This window comes from Capra hircus (assembly GCF_001704415.2).
Source record: "Capra hircus breed San Clemente chromosome X unlocalized genomic scaffold, ASM170441v1, whole genome shotgun sequence".
Taxonomy (NCBI): domain Eukaryota; kingdom Metazoa; phylum Chordata; class Mammalia; order Artiodactyla; family Bovidae; genus Capra; species Capra hircus.
In genome coordinates, this window is record NW_017189516.1 from 37,090,508 (window position 1) to 37,112,700 (window position 22,193).

Genomic DNA, 22,193 nt, shown 5'->3' on the forward strand with positions numbered 1-22,193 from the left:
GCAGCCAAAGATGGAGAAGCTCTATACACTCAACAAAAACAAGACCAGGAGCTGACTGTGGCTCAGATCATGAACTCCTTATTACCAAATTCAGACTTAAATTGAAGAAAGTAGGGAAAACCGCTAGACCATTCAGGTATGACCTAAATCAAATCCCTTATGATTATACAGTGGAAGTGAGAAATAGATTTAAGGGACTAGATCTGATAGATAGAGTGCCTGATGAACTATGGACTGAGGTTCATGACATTGTTCAGGAGACAGGGATCAAGACCATCCCCATGGAAAAGAAATGCAAAAAAGCAAAATGGCGGTCTGGAGAGGCCTTACAAATAGCTGTGAAGAGAAGAGAGGCGAAAAGCAAAGGAGAAAAGGAAAGATATAAGCATCTGAATGCAGAGTTCCAAAGAATAGCAAGAAGAGATAAGAAAGCCTTCTTCAGCAATCAATGCAAAGAAATAGAGGAAAACAACAGATTGGGAAAGACTAGAGATCTCTTCAAGAAAATTAGAGATCCCAAGGGAACATTTCATGCAAAGATGGGCTCGATAAAGGACAGAAATGGTCTGGACCTAACAGAAGCAGAAGATATTAAGAAGAGGTGGCAAGAATACACGGAAGAACTGTACAAAAAAGATCTTCATGACCCAGATAGTCATGATGATGTGATCACTAATCTAGAACCAGACATCCTGGAATGTGAAGTCAAGTGGGCCTTAGAAAGCATCACTATGAACAAAGCTACTGGAGGTGATGGAATTCCAATCGAACTGTTTCAATCCTGAAAGATGATGCTGTGAAAGTGCTGCATTCAATATGCCAGCACATTTGGAAAACTCAGCAGTGGCCACAGGACTGGAAAAGGTTAGTTTTCATTCCAATTCCAAAGAAAGGCAATGCAAAATAATGTTCAAACTACTGCACAATTGCACTCATCTCACATGCTAGTAAAGTAATGCTCAAAATTCTCCAAGCCAGACTTCAGCAATACGTGAACCATGAACCCTCTGACGTTCAAGCTGGTTTTAGAAAAGGCAGAGGAACCAGAGATCACATTGCCAATATCCGCTGGATCATGGAAAAAGCAAGAGAGTTCCAGAAAAACATCTATTTCTGCTTTATTGACTAAGCCAAAGCCTTTGACTGTGTGGATCACAATAAACTGTGGAAAATTCTGAAAGAGATAGGAATACCAGACCACTTGACCTGCCTCTTGAGAAATCTGTATGCAGGTCAGGAAGCAACAGTTAGAACTGGACATGGAACAATAGACTGGTTCCAAATAGGAAAAGGAGTACGTCAAGGCTGTATATTGTCACCCTGCTTATTTCACTTATATGCAGAGTACATCATGAGAAACGCTGGACTGGAAGAAACACAAGCTGGAATCAAGATTGCCAGGAGAAATCTCAATAACCTCAGATATGCAGATGACACCACCCTTATGGCAGAAAGTGAAGAGGAGCTAAAAAGCCTCTTGAGTAAAGTGAAAGAGGAGAGCGAAAAAGTTGGCTTAAAGCTCAACATTCAGAAAGCGAAGATCATGGCACCTGGTCCCATCACTTCATGGGAAATAGATGGGGAAAGAGTAGAAACAGTGTCAGACTTTATTTTGGGGGGCTCCAGAATCACTGCATATGGTGACTGCAGCCATGAAATTAAAAGACGCTTACTCCTTGGAAGAAAAGTTATGAGCAACCTAGATAGCATATCCCAAAGCAGAGACATTACTTTGCCGACTAAGGTCCGTCTAGTCAAGGCTATGGTTTTTCCTGTGGTCATGTATGGATGTGAGAGTTGGACTGTGAAGTTGGCTGAGCACCGAAGAATTGATGCATTTGAACTGTGGTGTTGGAGAAGACTCTTGAGAGTCCCTTGGACTGCAAGGAGATCCAACCAGTCCATTCTGAAGGAGATGAACCCTGGGATTTCTTTGGAAGGAATGATGCTGAAGCTGAAACTCCAGTCCTTTGGCCACCTCATGCAAAGAGTTGACTCACTAGAAAAGACTTTGATGCTGGGAGGGATTGGGGACAGGAGGAGAAGGGAACGACAGAAGATGAGATGGCTGGATGGCATCACGGACTCGATGGATGTGAGTCTGAGTGAACTCCAGGAGTTGGTGATGGACAGGGAGGCCTGGTGTGCTGCAATTCATGGAGTCGCAAAGAGTCGGACATGACTGAGCGACTGAACTGAACTGAACTAATGCATTCCTAAGAATGTACGGAATCATTCACTTGTAGAGGGGTAATGTACATCCAGTTAATTTCAGCGTGGCACCTGAAAGACAACTTAATTTTTGTATTTGTAATTTCTTGCCCTATAAGCAGTACTACTTCTTCTAAAGCATTGACCTTATATTCTATTTTCCTATCTATAATTTCTTGTGTAGTAAGAGCTATGGAGACATTTTTGGACAGCTGATCGACAAACGAGGCAGTATGCACTTCTTTTGACAGGGCAACAGCAGAAACCATAACTGAAGCAATTATGGCAATCAAGGCAGTTATTCCCACAGTCAGAGCTGCAATGAATCTCTTAGGTCTAGAAATTAAGCCGTTAAATTCATACAAAACTTTCAATGCATAATCATCAAACCATTCTCCCTCTAATTTTACAGGAACCATCAAATATGGTGGCTACTTTACAATCATCACAGCCTTATCATTACTATAATCATTCCCATCAACACAATTTGATATAAAAAAATCCACACATTCGACATTATAAAGTTTCTCCTTCACAAACTCCCTAATCATTCCAATCTCTGGCCAACAAAAAGGCATAGGGAAAATGTACGCAGGCCCTTACAATATGTCTTTGTTCATTTAAAGGTCTATGTAAAGTGACAGGTGCCATAGCAGCCAATGCTCTCCATAATTCAGGCTGCATGGGACCTGTTTCATCGAAACTCACTAAAGGAGGAACCCATCCATTAACATGCCACCTAGTAATTGCTAAAGGATAAGGGATGAATGAATCATTCCATGTGGATCTATAAGGTTCTTCAAAAATCAAGTTCAATCATTGATCCGAAAGATAGGGACACCTGCATTCGGTCAGAAAATGTCTGGTGGCAACAATGGGAATAGATAACTTTATGGCGTATATGCAATTCTTTCCAACGGGAAAGCCAGAAATTCTGCTAATGCTTTCCTGGGCCTGTAGTCCTTGTTCCTCAGAATCCGGAGGGGGGAGTGCACAGCTCAGAAAGTCCTTTAAATGTGGGGCTGCCTGTTTTATGGCATCATACAGTTTTTCTTGCACCCCCGGCATCAGCAGCTGTAAGGACCGAAAGTCTCTCTTGCCATTACTTCTCAGAGAATCAGTAAGCATGCCTTTCAATGAAGTGCTAACGCATCCATTCAAAACCGGAGCTGATCCTTGTAAGGAGGAAGGTATGGCAAAGCAAATAGGTGGACAAATGGACATGCCTGAAAAATTGAAGGGCGTGCTAACCACAGCTTTAGCATTATTAGGAGATAGATGGAAGCCCTGCCCAAAAGATGAGTATCATTAACAAAAACACGAATGGGCTCATTCATCTAATCAACAGGCTGGAAAGAAGGTGGATTAGGCAAATAGGCCCAATGAAGCTTTTCTGCGCTGGAGGGCCTCAGCTGACAAGCCAGCACAGCAAGCATAACCACAAACATTACCATAGGAGTGGCCTCATGTCTCCCCCTTTCTATTAATTCTTCAGCCTGCTGAGTGAGACGTTTCAGCTGGCCCCAAGTTGGCACCGTGCTGGAGGTAGTTGCTTGAGTACGATGATGGTGATGAGGTGGAACAGAATACGGTTGGATTCAATCAGCATGTCTCTCCTGAAGCACCAGGTGCATGAAGTGATTTACTAGCGGTGAAGCCTCAGGTGAAGGGTCACTCACCCTTTGGCTTCTACTTGGCTCCCTCAGGTCCTGACTCTACGAGCTTCTGATCTCCCCATCTTCCCTCGGTCCCGGACTCCAGGACTCTGGGGATCTCAGTGATCTCAGGGGTCTTCGTGATCTTGGAGACCTCATGGGACTGGACATGTCGAATCAATCTGTCAGGAATCCAAACAGAAGTGGAATCCTGGGGAAACACACAAGCATACCCTCTCCCGCAAGTTAATAGTACATCTGGCCCTTTCACTCTCCAGAAACGAGGTCCTTCCACTTGACCAGGGACTGAGTCGTAGCCCCTTCAGGAATCCAGTGTCTTATCATTGCAGTCTGCCCCTGTGTGTCCACATTTAAATGATTAATTACAAACAAAGCTTGGTGTAGAACATGGTGTGGAGACTTAAATTCTCCCTGCCTTAATTTAGCTATCTGATTTTTTAAAGTCTGGTGCACTCTTTCTACTATGGCTTGGCCTTGGGGATTATGAGGTATCCCTGTTGAATGCACTATAGAAAATTGTTGACAAAATCTCTTAAAAGCAGCAGAAGTATAAGCTGGGGCATTATCTGTTTTTATCTGTTCAGGGAGTCCTATTTGGGAAAAGCATTGAAACAAGTGCTGAATTACATCTTTTGCTGCTTCACCTGATCTAGCAGAGGCTGTAATAACATGAGAAAAGGTATCCACGGTAACATGCACAAAGGACAGTTTTCCAAAGGCCGGGGTATGAGTTACGTCCTTTTGCCAGAGAGCATTAGGCCTAAGGTCTCGGGGATTTTACTCCTAATGGTGGAGATGGATTAGATGTTGGGCAATTTGGACATAACTTAACTATTTGTCTAGCTGCCTCCCTAGGGATATGAAATTGATACCTTAAACCAGCTGCATTTTGATGGTGAATTTTGTGAGAATTTTTGGCCTTGTCAGTCTTTTCATGTAAGTTTAAAGCAATTACTTTAGTTAATGCATCTGCCAAAGCATTTCCTTCATGTAAAGGGCTGGGCAAGCCAGAATGGGCTCTAATATGTCCCACCAAATATTTCTTATCTCTATGCTTAATCTCCTTCTGTAAATCAAATAACAAGGAGAAGATGGTAGTCTTATTCTCTGGAATATTAGCAGTCTCAATATGAGGAAACAGCTCTACAGTATATCGAGAATCAGTCAAAAGATTGAAGGTACGGTCTCTCAAATGTTGAAAAGCCCAAATAACTGCTCTTAACTCAGCTCTCTGGGCAGATGTCTCTTCAGTTACCTGAATATGGGATTTCCCATTAATAATTGTGACTGCTTTACATTAGAGGAACCATTGGTGAAAACTAAAATTGCCCCTTCCAAAGGTTGAGTAGAAAATTTCCTCGGAAAAATCACAGAATGTGTTTTCAAAAAATGCAAAAGGGGGCTTGAGGGCAAATGAAACAAACTTTGACCCCTGAAATCTATCAGGGCAACTTGCCAATCATCACTATTTTGTAAAAGAAATTGCAGTTGATCATTATTAAATGGAATCACGATATTTTCTACTTCCTTTCCAAAAAGTCCCACCCTTCTTTTTCTACCTTTTATAATTAATTGTGCCACCAAGCTGGGATAAGACAAAACTATTTTTCTTGGGGTCACTGATAGATGGAGCCATTGCAATGGGCCTTCTTGCCACAAGCACCCTGTAGGTGTATGTTCCATGGTGAGAATAATTAAATCCCATCCTCTGGTAATATTAATCCTAATTAACTGATCATTCAAAGCCTCATCCACTTTAACAAGAGCCGACTCCGCCTCACTAGTCAATATTCTCTTAGAACTGGGATCAGAATCGCCTTTTAAGCAATCAAACAGAGGCTTTAAATCTGCAGTAGTCAGTTTTAAATGTGGGCGTATCCAATTAATATCCCCTAATAATTTCTGGAAATCATTTAAAGTTAGTAAATGATCTCTCCGCAGCTGCAAAGGGGCATGACTCACAGTATGGGTATTTAAAACCCTCCCTAAATAAGAAAAAGGAGGATTTACTTGTATCTTATCTGGAGCTATCTTCAAACCCCAGTTTTCCAAGGCCTCAATCAATTCAGATAAGATTTGTTGCAACAAGGCTCTATCCTTATGGGCAGCCAAAATATCACCCATATAATGTATCAAATATAGATCTTTATACTTTCCCCTAACATTCTGCACAGCTTGATCCACAAATTTCTGACATAAGTTGGGGCTATTTCTCATTCCCTGAGGCAAAACCTTCCATTGAAACCTTCTATCAGTTCAGTTCAGTTCAGTTGCTCAGTCATGTCTGACTCTTTGCGACCCCATGAATCGCAGCACACCAGGCCTCCCTGTCCATCACGAACTCCTGGAGTTCACTCAGACTCACGTCCATCGAGTCCGTGATGCCATCCAGTCATCTCATCCTGGGTCGTCCCCTTCTCCTCCTGCCCCCAATCCCTCCCAGCATCAGAGTCTTTTCCAATGAGTCATCTCTTCGCATGAGGTGGCCAAAGTACTGGAGCTTCAGCTTTAGCATCATTCCTTCCAAAGTAATCCCAGGGTTGATCTCCTTCAGAATGGACTGGTTGGATCTCCTTGCAGTCCAAGGGACTCTCAAGAGTCTTCTCCAACACCACAGTTCAAAAGCACCAATTCTTCAGTGCTCAGCCTTCTTCACAGTCCAACTCTCACATCCATACATGACCACAGGAAAAACCATAGCCTTGACTAGGTGGACCTTAGTTAGCAAAGTAATGTTTCTGCTTTTGAATATACTATCTAGGTTGGTCATAACTTTTCTTCCAAACAGTAAGCGTCTTTTAATTTCATGGCTGCAGTCACCATCTGCAGTGATTTTGGAGCCCCCCAAAATAAAGTCTGACACTGTTTCTACTGTTTCCCCATCTATTTCCCATGAAGTGATGGGACCAGATGCCATGATCTTTGTTTTCTGAATGTTGAGCTTTAAGCCAACTTTTTCACTCTCCTCTTTCACTTTCATCAAGAGGCTTTTTAGCTCCTCTTCACTTTCTGCCATAAGGGTGGTGTCATCTGCATATCTGAGGTTATTGAGATTTCTCCCGGCAATCTTGGTTCCAGCTTGTGCTTCTTCCAGTCCAGCGTTTCTCATGATGTACTCTGCATATAAGTTAAATAACAGGATGACAATATACAGCCTTGACATACTCCTTTTCCTATTTGTACCCAGTCTGTTGTTCCATGTCCAGTTCTAACTGTTGCTTCCTGACCTGCATACAGATTTCTCAAGAGGCAGGTCAGGTGGTCTGGTATTCCCATCTCTTTCAGAATTTTTCACAGTTTATTGTGATCCACACAGTCAAAGGCTTTGGCATAGTCAATAAAGCAGAAATAGATGTTTTTCTGGGACTCTCTTGCTTTTTCCATGATCCAGAGGATGTTGGCAATTTGATCTCTGGTTCCTCTGCCTTTTCTAAAACCAGCTTGAACATCAAGGGAGTTCACGGTTCACATATTGCTGAAACCTGGCTTGGAGAATTTTGAGCATTACTTTACTAGCATGTGAGATGAGTGCAATTGTGCGGTAGTTTGAACATTCTTTGGCATTGTCTTTCTTTGGGATTGGAATGAAAACTGAACTTTTCCAGTCCTGTGGCCACTGCTAAGTTTTCTAAATTTGCTGGCATATTGAGTGCAGCACTTTCACAGCATCATCTTTCAGGATTTGAAACAGAAACCTTCTATAGGGCTGTTTAAAATTAGCTGAAGGGAAAGTGAAAGCAAACCTTTTACAATTCTGAACAGCCAGGGGGATGGTAAAGAAACAATCTTGTAGATCTATAACTATCACATTATATTGAAAGGGCACAGCTACTGGGGAAGGGAGACCCAGCTGAAGGGCCCCCATGTCTTCCATAGTTGTGTTTATAGCTCTTAAATCTTGTAACAATCTCCATTTTCCTGATTTCTTCTTAATAACAAAAATAGGAGTATTCCAGGGGCTATTAGAAGGCTCTATATGGCCAGCTGCCAGTTGTTCCATAACTAAATCCTCAGCTGCCTACAGCTTTTCAGCTGTTAAGGGCCATTGCTCCACCGATACGGGATCATCAGATTTCCAGGTAATAGGGTCGGCAGCAAGAGCAACAGCCTCTAGGATAAATTTGAATATCCTAAACCTTCTCTATTTTTGTTAGGAACCATTTCTAATGAAGAAACAATTCCCTGCTGATCTTTACCAAACCCCTTGTCAGGATTATACCTCATTTGCAGCATTTGGTTAGTAACCTTTTCACCTGGGCTGTATAAAAGCATTCCCATCTGAGATAATATATCTCTCCCCCATAAAGAAAAAGGTAGTGAAGGAATCACATATGGACAAAAGGTGCCTTGTGCCCCCTTCTCATCTGACCATGTCAAAATTTGTGAGCTCTTAGCAACCGAGGGCACTGACCCTATTCCCACCAAGCCGGCATTGGTCAAACGTGTCGGCCAGGAGGAGGGCCAGTCTTCTCCATAAATGCAAGAGACATCTGCTCCCATATCCAATAGCCCTGACATTCTATTTTCTTGAATTCAAAGATCTTTCAAAGACCTAGAAGCTGTAATTTCCTGCACCCAAAAGGCTAGATCACTAGATCCAAATCCTCTGCGGCCCCTAGCTTGAGAAGACAAGGTTCTTCTTGTCTGATAATAAGGTAAAAGCAAAAGCTGTGCTATCCTTTGACCTTTATTAATTTGCAGTTTTGGCAGGCAGCGAGATCAAAACTTTAATTTCCCCAGTATAATCAGAATCTACTACACCAGGCACCATGGAAATTCCTTGGAGGGAAAGCAAGCTACGCCCCAGCACAAGTCCTACAATGCCCTCAGGTAGGGGGCCAGCCACTCCCATTGGAATCGGAGTAACCGGTATGTCAGGGGATAATATTCTTGTGGTGGTGGAACTGAGGTCCAGTCCTGCGCTACCTGGGGTTGCTCTGAGGAGTTCTGAGATGGAACAAAGGGAATAAAGGGATTCAACACAATTGCCCCTATTGTTTTCTGGGGCTGGGGCTGCCCCTGTTGCCCATTTCCCTGAAACTGGGAAAAATTACTTCCTTGTACTTGAGGGGTGAGCGTAGTCCCATCCTTATGGAATTTAGATCTACAGGCTTTTGCCCAATGATACCCCTTCTGGCACTGGGGGCAAGGTGTCTTTAGAGGGTTAGTTTTAGTCTGTATTGGCACGGCTTGTTGTCCCTGCTTGGCAGGACATTGCCGGCAAAAATACCCGATTTGGCCACAAGAGAAACACTTTTTATTTGTAGAATCGTTTCCATTAGGATTAATCTTTTTTCTCATTCCCTGAATAACTTGGGCAGCAGTTTCTCCCCTCAAGGCTGCGGCTAAGGCAACTCCCTGCATAAAGGAAGTTCCTACTTCCTGGCAGGTCTGTATGTAAGTCCAAAGACTTCCTTTACTTCTAACAGCTCTAAGCAATGCCTGACCGGTAGAACTGGCATTCTCATAAGCCAATTGTTTAAGAACTATCTCTGCTGGCTCAGTACTCTTATTAGTTCTTTCTACAGCAGTTTTCAATCTGGCCACAAAGTCTTCATATCTCTCATCAGGTCCCTGTTTGATATTACTCAAAGTGGATAACTTTCCATCTGAAGGAGGCAAAGATTTCCATGACAAGATACCTATGGGCATAATCTGATTAAGTGCTTCTTTAGACAACTTTGCTTGGGCTATGTTAGATGCGTATTCTCCATCTCCTTTTAATGCCACAGATCCCACTATCCTGAGTTGTGCGTCATTAGAGGTTTTGTTTTCTGCTGACTGTAGTCTAGCCAACTTATCATGCACTGCCAACCACAGGAGGAACTCTCCTCCAGGAAGGCAAGCCTTTGCAACCATTCTCCAATCATATGGTGTCATCCACCTTCCAGCCAAGGCATCTAGCAGGGTGAGTGTATAGGGGGAGGTAGACCCATAATCATGACAAGCTTGTTTAAGCTCTTTCAGTAGCTTATATGGGACTGGTTCCCATCTTCCCTCTTCCTCACTTCCCCCTTCTGTTTTGGTAAAGACTACTGGAAAGGCCATAGAGAATTCCAAGTCCCCCTGTTGTTCTGCTTCTCTTCTAGCCTGGGTGAGGCCCCCCGAGGGGGTTTTCTCCAAGAAGCACTCTCTGTATACTGTGCATGTGTCTGCTTCAAAAGCTCCTTTGTTTCAGAAAACTCTTTATCTTCCTCAGCCTCAGGCAATGCTCTGGGAGGCTTTGAGGGCAAAGTGGGGAACTCCTGGGCCCTGGGAGGCACAAACGGAGGTGGCAGCGATCTCACCTTAAATCAGAAAGTGATGCATAAATTTTTAAAGGTTTGTGTAGAGGAGGAGGGGCCTCGCTAGGGTGCCCGGCTGCAGCATCCTGCAAGTCCTCCCTCTCCTCCGGAGGTAGTGCACAGTCTCCCTTCTTTTTTTTGTTAATGGCAGAAAACATGATCTGTGCAGAAGGTGGAGACCCACCATCCACCGCTGTGGCCTCTCGCATAGGCTGTCTAAAAGCCTCATGCCGAGGGTCCAGGACGTCCCTAATCATACTGCACAGATCAAAAGCATCCACAGGAACCTTTTCTGGCCCATGCAAAGTATAAAACAAATGTAACCGATCTGCAACCTTAGTCCAGGTTTCTAGATTTATGGTGCCCTCCTCAGGAAACCATGGGCATTGCTCTTGGACAAAAATTAGAAATTTAGACAGTCTTCCTGTGCTTACTTTAATGCCTCTATGGGCTAACATGTGAAGTCATATTTCAATAAACATTTGTCTATTCTTGGATGCAGAGAGACCCATTTTCCTAGAGAATATTCTTATTCCTTCTGTACCCTCCTCACCCTGCCTTAACTGCAGAGGGGTGCCGGCCACCCACAGGTACAATCCTAACCACTCCATGTTGCAGTCATGAAGTTACTTACCCTTCAGATGTCCCTGTTTGAGGGCTCCACTTGCTGGAGTCCAGCTACAGCAGCTAGGGAATCAGCCTGAAGGGGTGAGCGGTGTCGGCAGACAATGATGTAGCCTCGGACTTGAGGTACAGGACTACATGTTTATTTCAAGCTTCAGGTTTTCTTTTATACTTTGACAAAAGCATTAGGTCAGAGGTTTGACATTTTTAGTTTTCCCCACCCAGATTTATTGTCTCCAGAAATCACTGTTGCCCTACAAACAGAGTTCCTGCTTCAGCAATTCTCTCAGAATCAGCTTTACTATCTATTATCTACTTCCTATTATGTGTCCTATACTTAACCTGTGAATACATTGTAACTCACTTTTATTTCTTATCTTTCTAAATCCTGTTTGCCCATAGCATCTTAAGATTGCTAACTCCTAAAAAGGCTTCTAGCTATTCTTAATTGTTCTTAAACCCTAAGCTCAGCAAACTTCTTTTGAAATAAACATTCCCCTCACAAACAGGTCTCAGATAACAATCCTTCCCTGGCCTCAAGCTGTGGCCTATGTGCTCATCCTGGAACATTCTTTGTAAAGATCCTTGAACAAATGTCAATGGTTACTTTATAGATTACTATAGGTTACTGCAGAAGGCATTGTGCTTTCTCATGCTTCTCTCAAGAACAATAAGTACCTTAACATTCTTTCCAGGCAACTCAACCGAAGAAAGGAAGTTCAGTTCAGTTCAGTCACTTAGTCGTATCCGACTCTTTGCAACCCCATGAATCGCAGCATGCCAGGCCTCCCTGTCCATCACCAATTCCCGGAGTTCACTCAGACTCACATCCATCGAGTCTGTGATGCCATCCAGCCATCTCATCCTCGGTTGTCCACTTCTCCTCCTGCCCCCAATCCCTCCCAGCATCAGAATCTTTTCCAATGAGTCATCTCTTCGCATGAGGTGGCCAAAGTACTGGAGTTTCAGCTTCAGCATCATTCCTTCCAAAGTAATCCCAGGGTTGATCTCCTTCAGAATGGACTGGTTGGATCTCCTCGCAGTCCAAGGGACTCTCAAGAGTCTTCTCCAACACCACAGTTCAAAAGCATCAATTCTTCGGTGCTCAGCTTTCTTCACAGTCCAACTCTCACATCCATACATGACCATAGGAAAAACCATAGCCTTGACTAGACGGACCTTGGTTGGCAAAGTAATGTCTCTGCTTTTGAATATGCTATCTAGGTTGGTCATAACTTTTCTTCCAAGGAGTAAGCGTCTTTTAATTTCATGGCTGCAGTCACCATCTGCAGTGATTTTGGAGCCCCCCAAAATAAAGTCTGACACTGTTTCTACTGTTTCCCCATCTATTTCCCATGAAGTGATGGGACCAGATGCCATGATCTTTGTTTTCTGAATGTTGAGCTTTAAGCCAACTTTTTCACTCTCCTCTTTCACTTTCATCAAGAGGCTTTTTAGCTCCTCTTCACTTTCTGCCATAAGGGTGGTGTCATCTGCATATCTGAGGTTATTGAGATTTCTCCTGGCAATCTTGATTCCAGCTTGTGTTTCTTCCAGTCCAGCGTTTCTCATGATGTACTCTGCATATAAGTGAAATAAGCAGGGTGACAGTATACAGCCTTAACATACTCCTTTTCCTATTTGTACCCAGTCTGTTGTTCCATGTCCAGTTCTAACTGTTGCTTCCTGACCTGCATACAGATTTCTCAAGAGGCAGGTCAGGTGGTCTGGTATTCCCATCTCTCAGAATTTTCCACAGTTTATTGTGATTCACGCAGTCAAAGGCTTTGGCATAGTTAACAAAGCAGAAATAGATGTTTTTCTGGGACTCTCTTGCTTTTTTGATGATCCAGCAGATGTTGGCAATTTGATCTCTGGTTCCTCTGCCTTTTCTAAAACCAGCTTGAACATCTGGAAGTTCATGGTTCACGTATTGCTGAAGTCTGGCTTGGAGAATTTTGAGCATTACTTTACTAGCATGTAAGATGCGTGCAATTGTGTGGTCGTTTGAGCATTCTTTGGCATTGCCTTTCTTTGGGATTGGAATGAAAACTGACCTTTTCCAGTCCTGTGGCCACTGCTGAGTTTTCCAAACTTGCTGGCGTATTGAGTGCAGCACTTTCACAGCGTCATCTTTCAGGATTTGAAACAGCTCAACTGGAATTCCATCACCTCAACTAGCTTTGTTCATAGTGATGCTTTCTAAGGCCCAGTTGATTTCACATTCCAGGATGTCTGGCTCTAGATGAGTGATCAGACCATCGTGATTATCTGGGTCATGAAGATCTCTTTTTGTACAGTTCTTCCATGTATTCTTGCCACCTCTTCTTAATATCTTCTGCTTCTGTTAGGTCCAGACCATTTCTGTCCTTTATCGAGCTCATCTTTGCATGAAATGTTCCCTTGGTATCTCTAATTTTCTTGAAGAGATCTCTAGTCTTTCCCATTCTGTTGTTTTCCTCTGTTTCTTTGCATTGATTGCTGAGGAAGGCTTTCTTATATCTTCTTGCTATTCTTTGGAACTCTGCATTCAGATGCTTGTATCTTTCCTTTTCTCCTTTGCTTTTCACTTCTCTTCTTTTCACAGCTATTTGTAAGGCCTCCTCAGACAGCCATTTTGCTTTTTTGCATTTCTTTTCCATGGGGATGGTCTTGATCCCTGTCTCCTGAACAATGTCATGAACCTCAGTCCATAGTTCATCAGGCACTCTATCTATCAGATCTAGTCCCTTAAATCTATTTCTCACTTCCACTGTATAATCATAAGGGATTTGATTTAGGTCATACCTGAATGGTCTAGCGGTTTTCCCTACTTTCTTCAATTTAAGTCTGAATTTGGCAATAAGGAGTTCATGATCTGAGCCACAGTCAGCTCCTGGTCTTGTTTTTGTTGAGTGTATAGAGCTTCTCCATCTTTGGCTGCAAAGAATATAATCAGTCTGATTTCGGTGTTGACCATCTGGTGATGTCCATGTGTAGAGTCTTCTCTTGTGTTGTTGGAAGCGGGTGTTTGCTATGACCAGTGCATTTTCTTGGCAAATCTCTATTAGTCTTTGCCTTGCTTCATTCTGCATTCCAAGGCCAAATTTGCCTGTTACTCCAGGTGTTTCTTGACTTCCTACTTTTGCATCCCAGACCCCTGTAGTGGAAAGGACGTATTTTTTGGGTGTTAGTTCTAAAAGCTCTTGTAGGTCTTCATTGAGCCATTCAACTTCAGTTTCTTCAGTGTTACTGGTTGGGGCATAGACTTGGATTACTGTGATACTGAATTGTTTGCCTTGGAAATGAACAGAGATCATTCTGTTGTTTTTGAGATTGCGTCCAAGTACTGCATTTCGGACTCTTTTGTTGACCGTGATGGCTACTCCATTTCTGCTAAAGGATTCCTGCCCGCAGTAGTAGATATAATGGTCATCTGAGTTACATTCACCCATTCTAGTCCATTTTAGTTTGCTGATTCCTAGAATGTCGACGTTCACTCTTGCCATCTCCTGTTTGACCACTTCCAATTTGCCTTGATTTATGGAGACCTAACTCCTTCATCCCGGGACCGTGCCTGCTTGATGAGGAGAGTGGGTTGGGGACATGCCTCCATTTTGTCAGTAATGCCTAAGTCATCTCCCAACAAACTTGTAATGTGTTATACTGGCAGTATCACCTTGACTGTTTTATACCCAAGAAAATCAAGGTCTTTCATCTTAGCCAGCTTTCAGGATGTCTGGTCAGCCACTCTTCAGTAGAGCCTTACTTAAATGTCTCTGTATATGCTGGCCATTTTTTTTCAGGCTTACTTTTCTGTAGTGTCCATGTGTTATCATCTTCACATCTAATTTTCAGCATAGCTCAATAATACCCTCTACTGTAAATTATATTTGGTACTAAACTATGGACTTTTATTAGGTGTTTTATCTTTATTTAAATGATTCTATATTTTTTTTTCCTGTAACAATTATTTGTTTTAAGCCAGTCCACCAATAATTTGTATATAGTTGGTTTATAAACATAAATTTAAGTTTTAGATTATCCATTGAACCTCCAAATAACTTCATGTGGGGAGAAAATGGGAGTAATTTGGTGAAGAAACTGAAGAGTAACCTTTTTACTGTTTGTCCACATAGCTCCATAGTTTTAAAAGTTATGGGTAATAACATTTAGAAAAATAAGATGAATGATAAGCAATATATTTTAGCATTGAGTGAGAAATAGTGAACCCATGTTACTGTAGGAAGAAACAAGAGGGAAAGACAGATCTAAGTGTAACAGTAAGGGTTTAAAGCCTGAGAGAATGAAAGGTTCAACCAAAATTAGTCTTGGCTATTTAGTGAAGCTACCTAGAGGAGGATAAATGGGAAACTCTCTCAGGTCCATGCCCTCAGGACAAGACAAAATGACAGAATCCTGAAGATAGTCAAAAGAAAATATAACCATAGGCACCAGTGAGCCTAAGATAGTAAGTAAGGAAAGAAACCTGAATGAATTCTTAACTTTCAATGCTTGCTCTGATAGTTTCACTTCCATTATGTAGACCTTATTCCGAAGTTGCATATTTGCTTTAATGTGATATATTTTTAAAGTATCCCTAGATACTCATTTTTTTTCAGTTAACCTTTTTTTGAGATAATTATAATTTCACATGTAGTTATAAGCTATAATATATGTGCACCCTTAACTCAGCTCTACCCCAGTGGCACATTAACCTTATTTATAATATTACCATAGACATCAACAATGATACAATCCACAATAGCATTTATATTCCTCAGTGTGCATGTGCACATGTTTTTTAGTTCTTTACAACACTGTCACATGTGTACATTTGTGTATCCATCATCAGAGTCAAGTGAAGAATAGATCCATCACTACAAGGATGCCTTGTGCTACCCTTTTATAGACACATTCACCCACCCCTCCAATCCCACCCCAGGTCCTAACCTCTGGCAACTGCTACTCTGTTCTTCATTTCTATCATTTTGTCTCTTCAAAGCTGCTATATAAATAGAATCATACTGCATGTAACCCTTTGTTACTGGCTTTTTTTTTTTTGTCACTCAGCATAATACCCATGAGAGTTACCTAAGTTGCTGCCTGTATCAACTGTCAATAGCTGTTCCTTTTCATTGCAGAGTGGTAGTCCATGGTATGGATGTACCAATATGTTTAACCATTCACCCTTGAATGGCATCTGGGTTGTTCCCAGGTTTTGACTGTTACAAATACAGCTAGTATGAACACTTACAAACAGAGTTTTGTATAAACATAGCTTTCATTGCTTTGAATAAATGTCTAAGAGCCCAGTTCCTGGATTGTATGGTAAGCACATGTTCATTTTTGTAAGAAACTGTCAAAATGTTTTCCAGAGTAGCAGTACTATTTACATTTCTGCCAGCAAAGCATGAGTGACCCAATTTCTCTACATCCTCATCAACATTTGATATTATCACACACAAAAAAAATTTTGCCACTATAATGAGTCTGTAGTGCTAGCTCTTTATGGTTATAATTTGCATTTCCCTAATATGTTGAAGCTGAAATTCCAATACTTTGGCCACCTCATGCAAAGAGTTGACTCATTGGAAAAGACCCTAATGCTGGGAAGGATTGGGGGCATGAGGAGAAGGGGATGACAGAGGATGAGATGGCTGGATGGCATCACCAACTCGATGGACATGGGTTTGGGTGAAATCTGGGAGTTGGTGATGGACAGGGAGGCCTGGCGTGATGTGATTCATGGGGTTGCAAAGAGTTGGACATGACTGAGTGACTGAACAGAACTGAAATGAATGGCTAGTGATGTTGAATACCTTTTCATGGGCTCATTTGCCTGATGTTTATGTGTAACCTGACTCCACCTAAAAATGTTAGGAGTGTGAAGGACAGGAGACAGGATTTGTCTTGAAAAAATAAAATTCTGCCAGATTTTAATTCCCAAATCTACTCCCAGATAGAGAAAAGAGAGCTGGCCATTAACTCCATTTTGTATTGTTGTTGTTGTTTAGTCCCTAAGTTATGTGTCCAACATTTTTGTGACCCTATGGACTGTACCACCCCTCCCTAGCCCACCGCCCCCAGGCTCCTCTGTCCATGAGATTTCCTAGGCAAGAATAATTAAATGAGTTGCTATTTCCTCCTCCAGGGGATCTTCCTGACCCAGGGATCGAACCAGATTTCCTGAGTCTCCTGTGTTAGCAGGCAGGTTCTTTACCACTGAGCTACCTAGGAAGCCCTAACCCCATTGTTTTGTAGAGTTCTAACATGTATTTCTAAAGCAAGGACATTTCAGTCAATTGCAGTCACCCCTAATTACAATAGCACTCCCTTGAGCTAGATCAAAGGGTTGATGAAATGTCTTTTTTTGAGTTTCAATTATGTACTAGGAAGCACTTCTTAATTGCAGGCATCCTTTATGAATTAGCCTTGTTATATATTTTATTTGGAGATACTCTTACTGGACTCTCTAATCTGCAGTAATTTATTTATATACTAAAAGTACATTTATTTCTTATTTGTAAACGTTTGGAGATATTCGTTTGTTACAGAAAGTGCAGTTACAAATTGCAGTTTGTTTCATTTTTAGATTATTTTTCAAAAGCTATAATGCTGCTTAGGCTCTGGAAATAGCTAAATGCAATTACCTTAGCATTTTGTTTTCTTTTCAAACAGTCATTTTGTCTGCTTCCTCCAAATGCTTCCCTTTATCTTTAACAGGTTGATTTAGTGAATATCGGAAGCTCTGACATAGTAGATGGAAATCATAAATTGACTCTTGGCTTGATTTGGAATATAATCCTCCATTGGCAGGTAAGAATCCTGATGATTTTTTTTTTTTTTGGAGGGGGAGTACGTGGAACGGGAGGTAACACATTGCTGATCCTTCCTTTCATTTTGCTCTTGATCTGCAAAACAAATGTGTATCTCTAACAATGGAAAGCCCATCTCCATAGTGCCTCACTTTAAATTGGGATGATTGTCATTTGCATTGTGAAGTATCAGCAGATTATAAAACAGGTTCTAGCACATTTGCAGGAGTATTTTTCTAAATTTTATTTCACTGGGTACAAATGAGGCAAAATAATCTGTTAATATGTTAATAAAACTATTTTCAAAAACATGTGTCTTCTGTAACTCACCTAACAGTAAATCTACATGGTTTTGTAAGAAGAGAAGTATTTTTTTTTCTGTTAATCACTATCAAATCAATAAGACTTTGTGAATCGTGTATATTCTCAATGTAAACTAATGCCAATAAGAGATTACTGGGATATGGTGATCTGTATATCTGTTATATACACAAACTCACTTCATAGTTTGATTTGGAAATTGTATTGTTTTTCCAGAACCACCTCAGCAAGGGTCTTCTTTTTAAAACTATTTTATTTTTAATTGGAGGATAATTGCTTTACAATATTGTGATGGTTTCTGCCATACACTAACATGAATCAGCCATAGGTATACCTATCTCCCCCACCTCCCTCCCCATCCCACACCTGTAGGTTGGGTCACCAAAACAGAGCACAAGTCATTTGGTTTGGTGAAGATTATGTAATATTTTATTCAGACTGATATGAGCTTAAGTTTTAACTTCTCCATTTACCATCTTAGTGACATTGAATATAATGTTATCCATTTCTGGACCAAAATTCCCTTACTATCAAAAGTAAAAAAAAATAACGACCATATATATTTCTTATCAGAATTAAATGAAAGAATTCCATAAAGCACTCAGTACAGAGTAGCATTTTCATGAGAGGCATATCTTGCCAATAATGCTTTATTTCCCACTCATATTTTTAAAAATGGAGGATAATTGAGATGTTGGCTCTTTTTAGTAGTAGAGTTTTTTTTATATAAAACAGCTTTTTTAAGATCAAAGGTATGTATCATAAATGTACCTGTTCTATGTGTAAAATTCAAAGTATACCAAGTTGGTTTAGTTGTATTGCCCAGTGCTTCTCAAACTATTTTGACCCAATCTGTCAAAAATTTTAGAATAGTTACAGAATAGTACAGTCATCACAACAATCTAATTTTGGCACATTTACACAATTCTGAAAATAAATCTCATGTCTGTGTTACCATCACTCCTCTTTCCCACCCCAACCCTAGGAACCATTCATCTATTTTCTGTCTCTGTATGTGTGCCTTTTTGGATATTTCATACCCAATGCACTCATACAATATGTATTCTTTTATATCTGGCTTCTTTCACTGAATATAATCTTTGAGGCCCATTCCTATTGTAGCAGGTACCACTACTTCCTTTAGTAAGGTTGACTTTCATCTTGAATTGTAGATTGGTCCTGCTCAGAGTCAGGCAGCATGTAGACCAGAGGTATACCTATTCAACTCAGCACCCATGTTGTTCTCCCAATTGACTCACATATCTTTTTATTCTCAACACTCCGAACTGGCTTAGTCCTATTTTATAGCAATATGGAGAGAGAGAGAGAGAACAAGCATAGCAGCTCACAGCAGAGAGTGGCTCAAAAGAGCCCAAGGTTCCCAATTCAGGGCCTTTTTTGTATAGCGATGGTATCAGATAGAACCAGCAAGGCAGCATAGGATCCTCCACCAAACTGGTTTCCTTCTGTTGCTCAGTACTTCTCAAACTAGCTTGAGGAAGGAACCATCTCGCGTGACCCCCCCCAACCCCGCTTTTCCACTATATGTAAATTACAATGAAATTTCAGCATTATGAAAATGAAATAAAAAGACACAGGGAACCCAAGCTTCTTTTTTATCACCAAACTCACAGACATAAATAGGACTCTAAAATTGCTACAGATGTTTCTAATAGACTGTCAACAGTTGTTTTTATCTTATAGCCCTTTTATCTTATAACAAATTGTTCATGTTGTAGCCACGCATTCCAGGAAACAAACTCACTCAGAAGGACAATGCAGATAGTGGGGTGCAGTTTATTACACCGGCGGGCCCAAGGCAGAGTCTCCTCTTAGCCAAGGACCCCGACCGGTTTTTGTGAAAACCTTATATACCCTAAGTGTATAAGGTTCCCTGAAACTAGTCTGAACAAAGGAAGAAGAAAGAGACAATCAAAATTAATCCGCCATCGTATGCCTTAAGCCTAGGTAGTTAACAGTGGACAGTTATCAATAGGCCTGTGGTCACACCCCAATAAGCATAATAGAATGTATTAATCTATTCAGTTACACAGATAATTAGGGTATTCTTTTAGGCTTCAGAGAGCCCTGGGGCTCTTCCTTCTGGGGGCCTGGTTTTCCATTTGGTATGTAGTTTCCATAGATACTGGGCATATAGCTCAAAGTCCATAGTCCGGCCCAAGATGGAGTCCTGCTTTCAAGTCCTGCTTTTCCTGTTCTGTTTCCTCCTTCATTCATGGAGAGACCCCAGAGTGCAGAAAATACTTTGAGTTGCACAGATGGTGGTCATGACAAAGCCAGCAGGAGGACTTACGCTTGCTCAGAGCCCCCGAAGGCTATTTTAATTGTATGCCTCACTCAAACTGTGTCTCATAGTATCTTATCCTTTCTTATTTCCTCAAAAGCCTTTCCAATTTTATCTCAACTCACTGCAGGATAGTTTCAAAACCATCCTCTGTGATCTTTTCTTTGTTTGCTTGTGAGTGTGCTCATTTTTGTTTTATTTTATTTTTTAATTATCACGGGAAAGGACTTTCACATGAGCAGTAGAGAAGGAATGCTTTTACAGTCTTTCCTGCTCTGAGACTTCTCTTACAGTCTTCTTTTTTTCCCTGTATGTCCTTGCATCACCATTTCCATTTGATTGCAAGGATGTAGACTCTTCCCAGCCTCTACCTCCTTCCCTCTCTTCTATCACACTGTCCTGGTCTCTAAAACTTCTAAAACACTGTTTACGAGTTACCCCCACTCAGTACTCCTCATAATAACCCAGTGAATCACAAAAGATATTTTTACCAAGAGTGCGTATTTGCTTTCCTGTTAAATAGTCAAAGAAGCCCTTGAATCTCAGTCAAGATTAAAGGACATTCTGGACAACCTAATACACTTTCCAGGCCTATCAGGTTAAGAAGGACATGAAGTGATAGAAAGATGTTAATCTTTAGTTCCAGTGTTACATACTTTGCTATTACTCGTACCACGGTGGCCTCTCTGAACTTGCAGAAACTCTGGAATGTCCATCCCATTTCCTCTATCACTGGATTTCCAATTTCTACTTAAATGAAATCATTAGCCAGAAAAATAATGACTGTATTGAGGAGCAAGCAACTTTGAGCAAAATTGTGAAGTAGAAAGTATGTGTTAGGTGTCCCTTTCTTACATCTTTTAAAAGTACAAACCATCTTTTTTTTGTGGAGGAGGGGGTTTCAACTCAGTTCTGGGAACCAGCTGGAGATAAAAACACATCCTGCTAATGAAGGCAAATCTGGTCCCTGTACCCAGACACAGAATTAATTCTCAGAGACAGAGCTTTGGCTGAAGTAGAAAAGAATAGCTTAATTGCTTTGCCAGGCAAAGGGGGCCACAGGGGGATTATGCCATCAAAACTGTCACCATACCTAGGGGGGTGGTTCATAGTGAGGAGTTTTATAGTAAAGGTTCAAAGAAAAGAGTGTGATCAGCTCATGGATTTTCTTCTGGTTGGTTGGAGGGAAGGTACGTGGGAATCAGCATCATCAACCTTCTGGTACCAGCCAGTCTGGGGTCTACAGTGCTTGTGGGCAATTTCCAATCATTACCTGTTAATTTGTTCCACCTGGTAGGGGTTCCAGTCTCTGCAAAACAGTTCAAAGGTATTGTTATATGTATCCCTTGAGGGAAAACTAGGACCTTGCTCCCAAGGCTGCACTATTGTTTTCTTGACTGCTCCTCCCTGTCTCTGTATCCCCTTACTTCCCTAATTAGCAACCGTTTGAACCTGCTGATTGGAACTCAGGGAAGGTCTTGGAGGCTGCTGCTGCTAAGTCACTTCAGTTGTGTCTGACTCTGTGTGACCCCGTAGACGGCAGCCCACCAGGTTCCCCCATCCCTGGGATTTTCCAGGCAAGAACACTGGAGTGGGTTGCCATTGCCTTCTCCAATGCATGAAAGTGAAAAGTGAAAGTGAAATTGCTTAGTTGTGTCCAACTCTTAGTGACCCCATGGACTGCAGCCTACCAGGCTCCTCCATCCATGGGATTTTCCAGGCAAGGGTACTGGATTGGGTTGCCATTGCCTTCTCCGTTTGGAGGCTGAAGGAAGCCTATTTCCTGTAATTAAGAAATGGGGGACACAGGAAAGCTTTTATGTCCAGGAGTCCCACAGGGTTCTTGCTCAGTATCAGGTTGAGTCACTAAATTGAGCTGGTATCAGGTCGGCCCCCACCTTTGCTGGCTGCCTACAAAGAAATACCCAGTTGTAGGGATCCTGCACACTGGAATGATTGTATTATCTTATAGGGG

At 41.6% G+C, this 22,193-nt stretch overlaps 1 protein-coding gene across 1 annotated transcript in view; it reads left to right on the forward strand.

The window, feature by feature from the left end:
- Positions 1 to 22,193, forward strand: part of DMD (dystrophin) — a gene marked incomplete in the record, with an annotated part of 2,117,027 nt that overhangs the window by 417,602 nt on the left and 1,677,232 nt on the right. Inside the window, 1 exon segment of the mRNA XM_018043695.1 lies at positions 17,501 to 17,593. Within this exon segment, the coding sequence (XP_017899184.1) occupies positions 17,501 to 17,593 (93 nt within the window).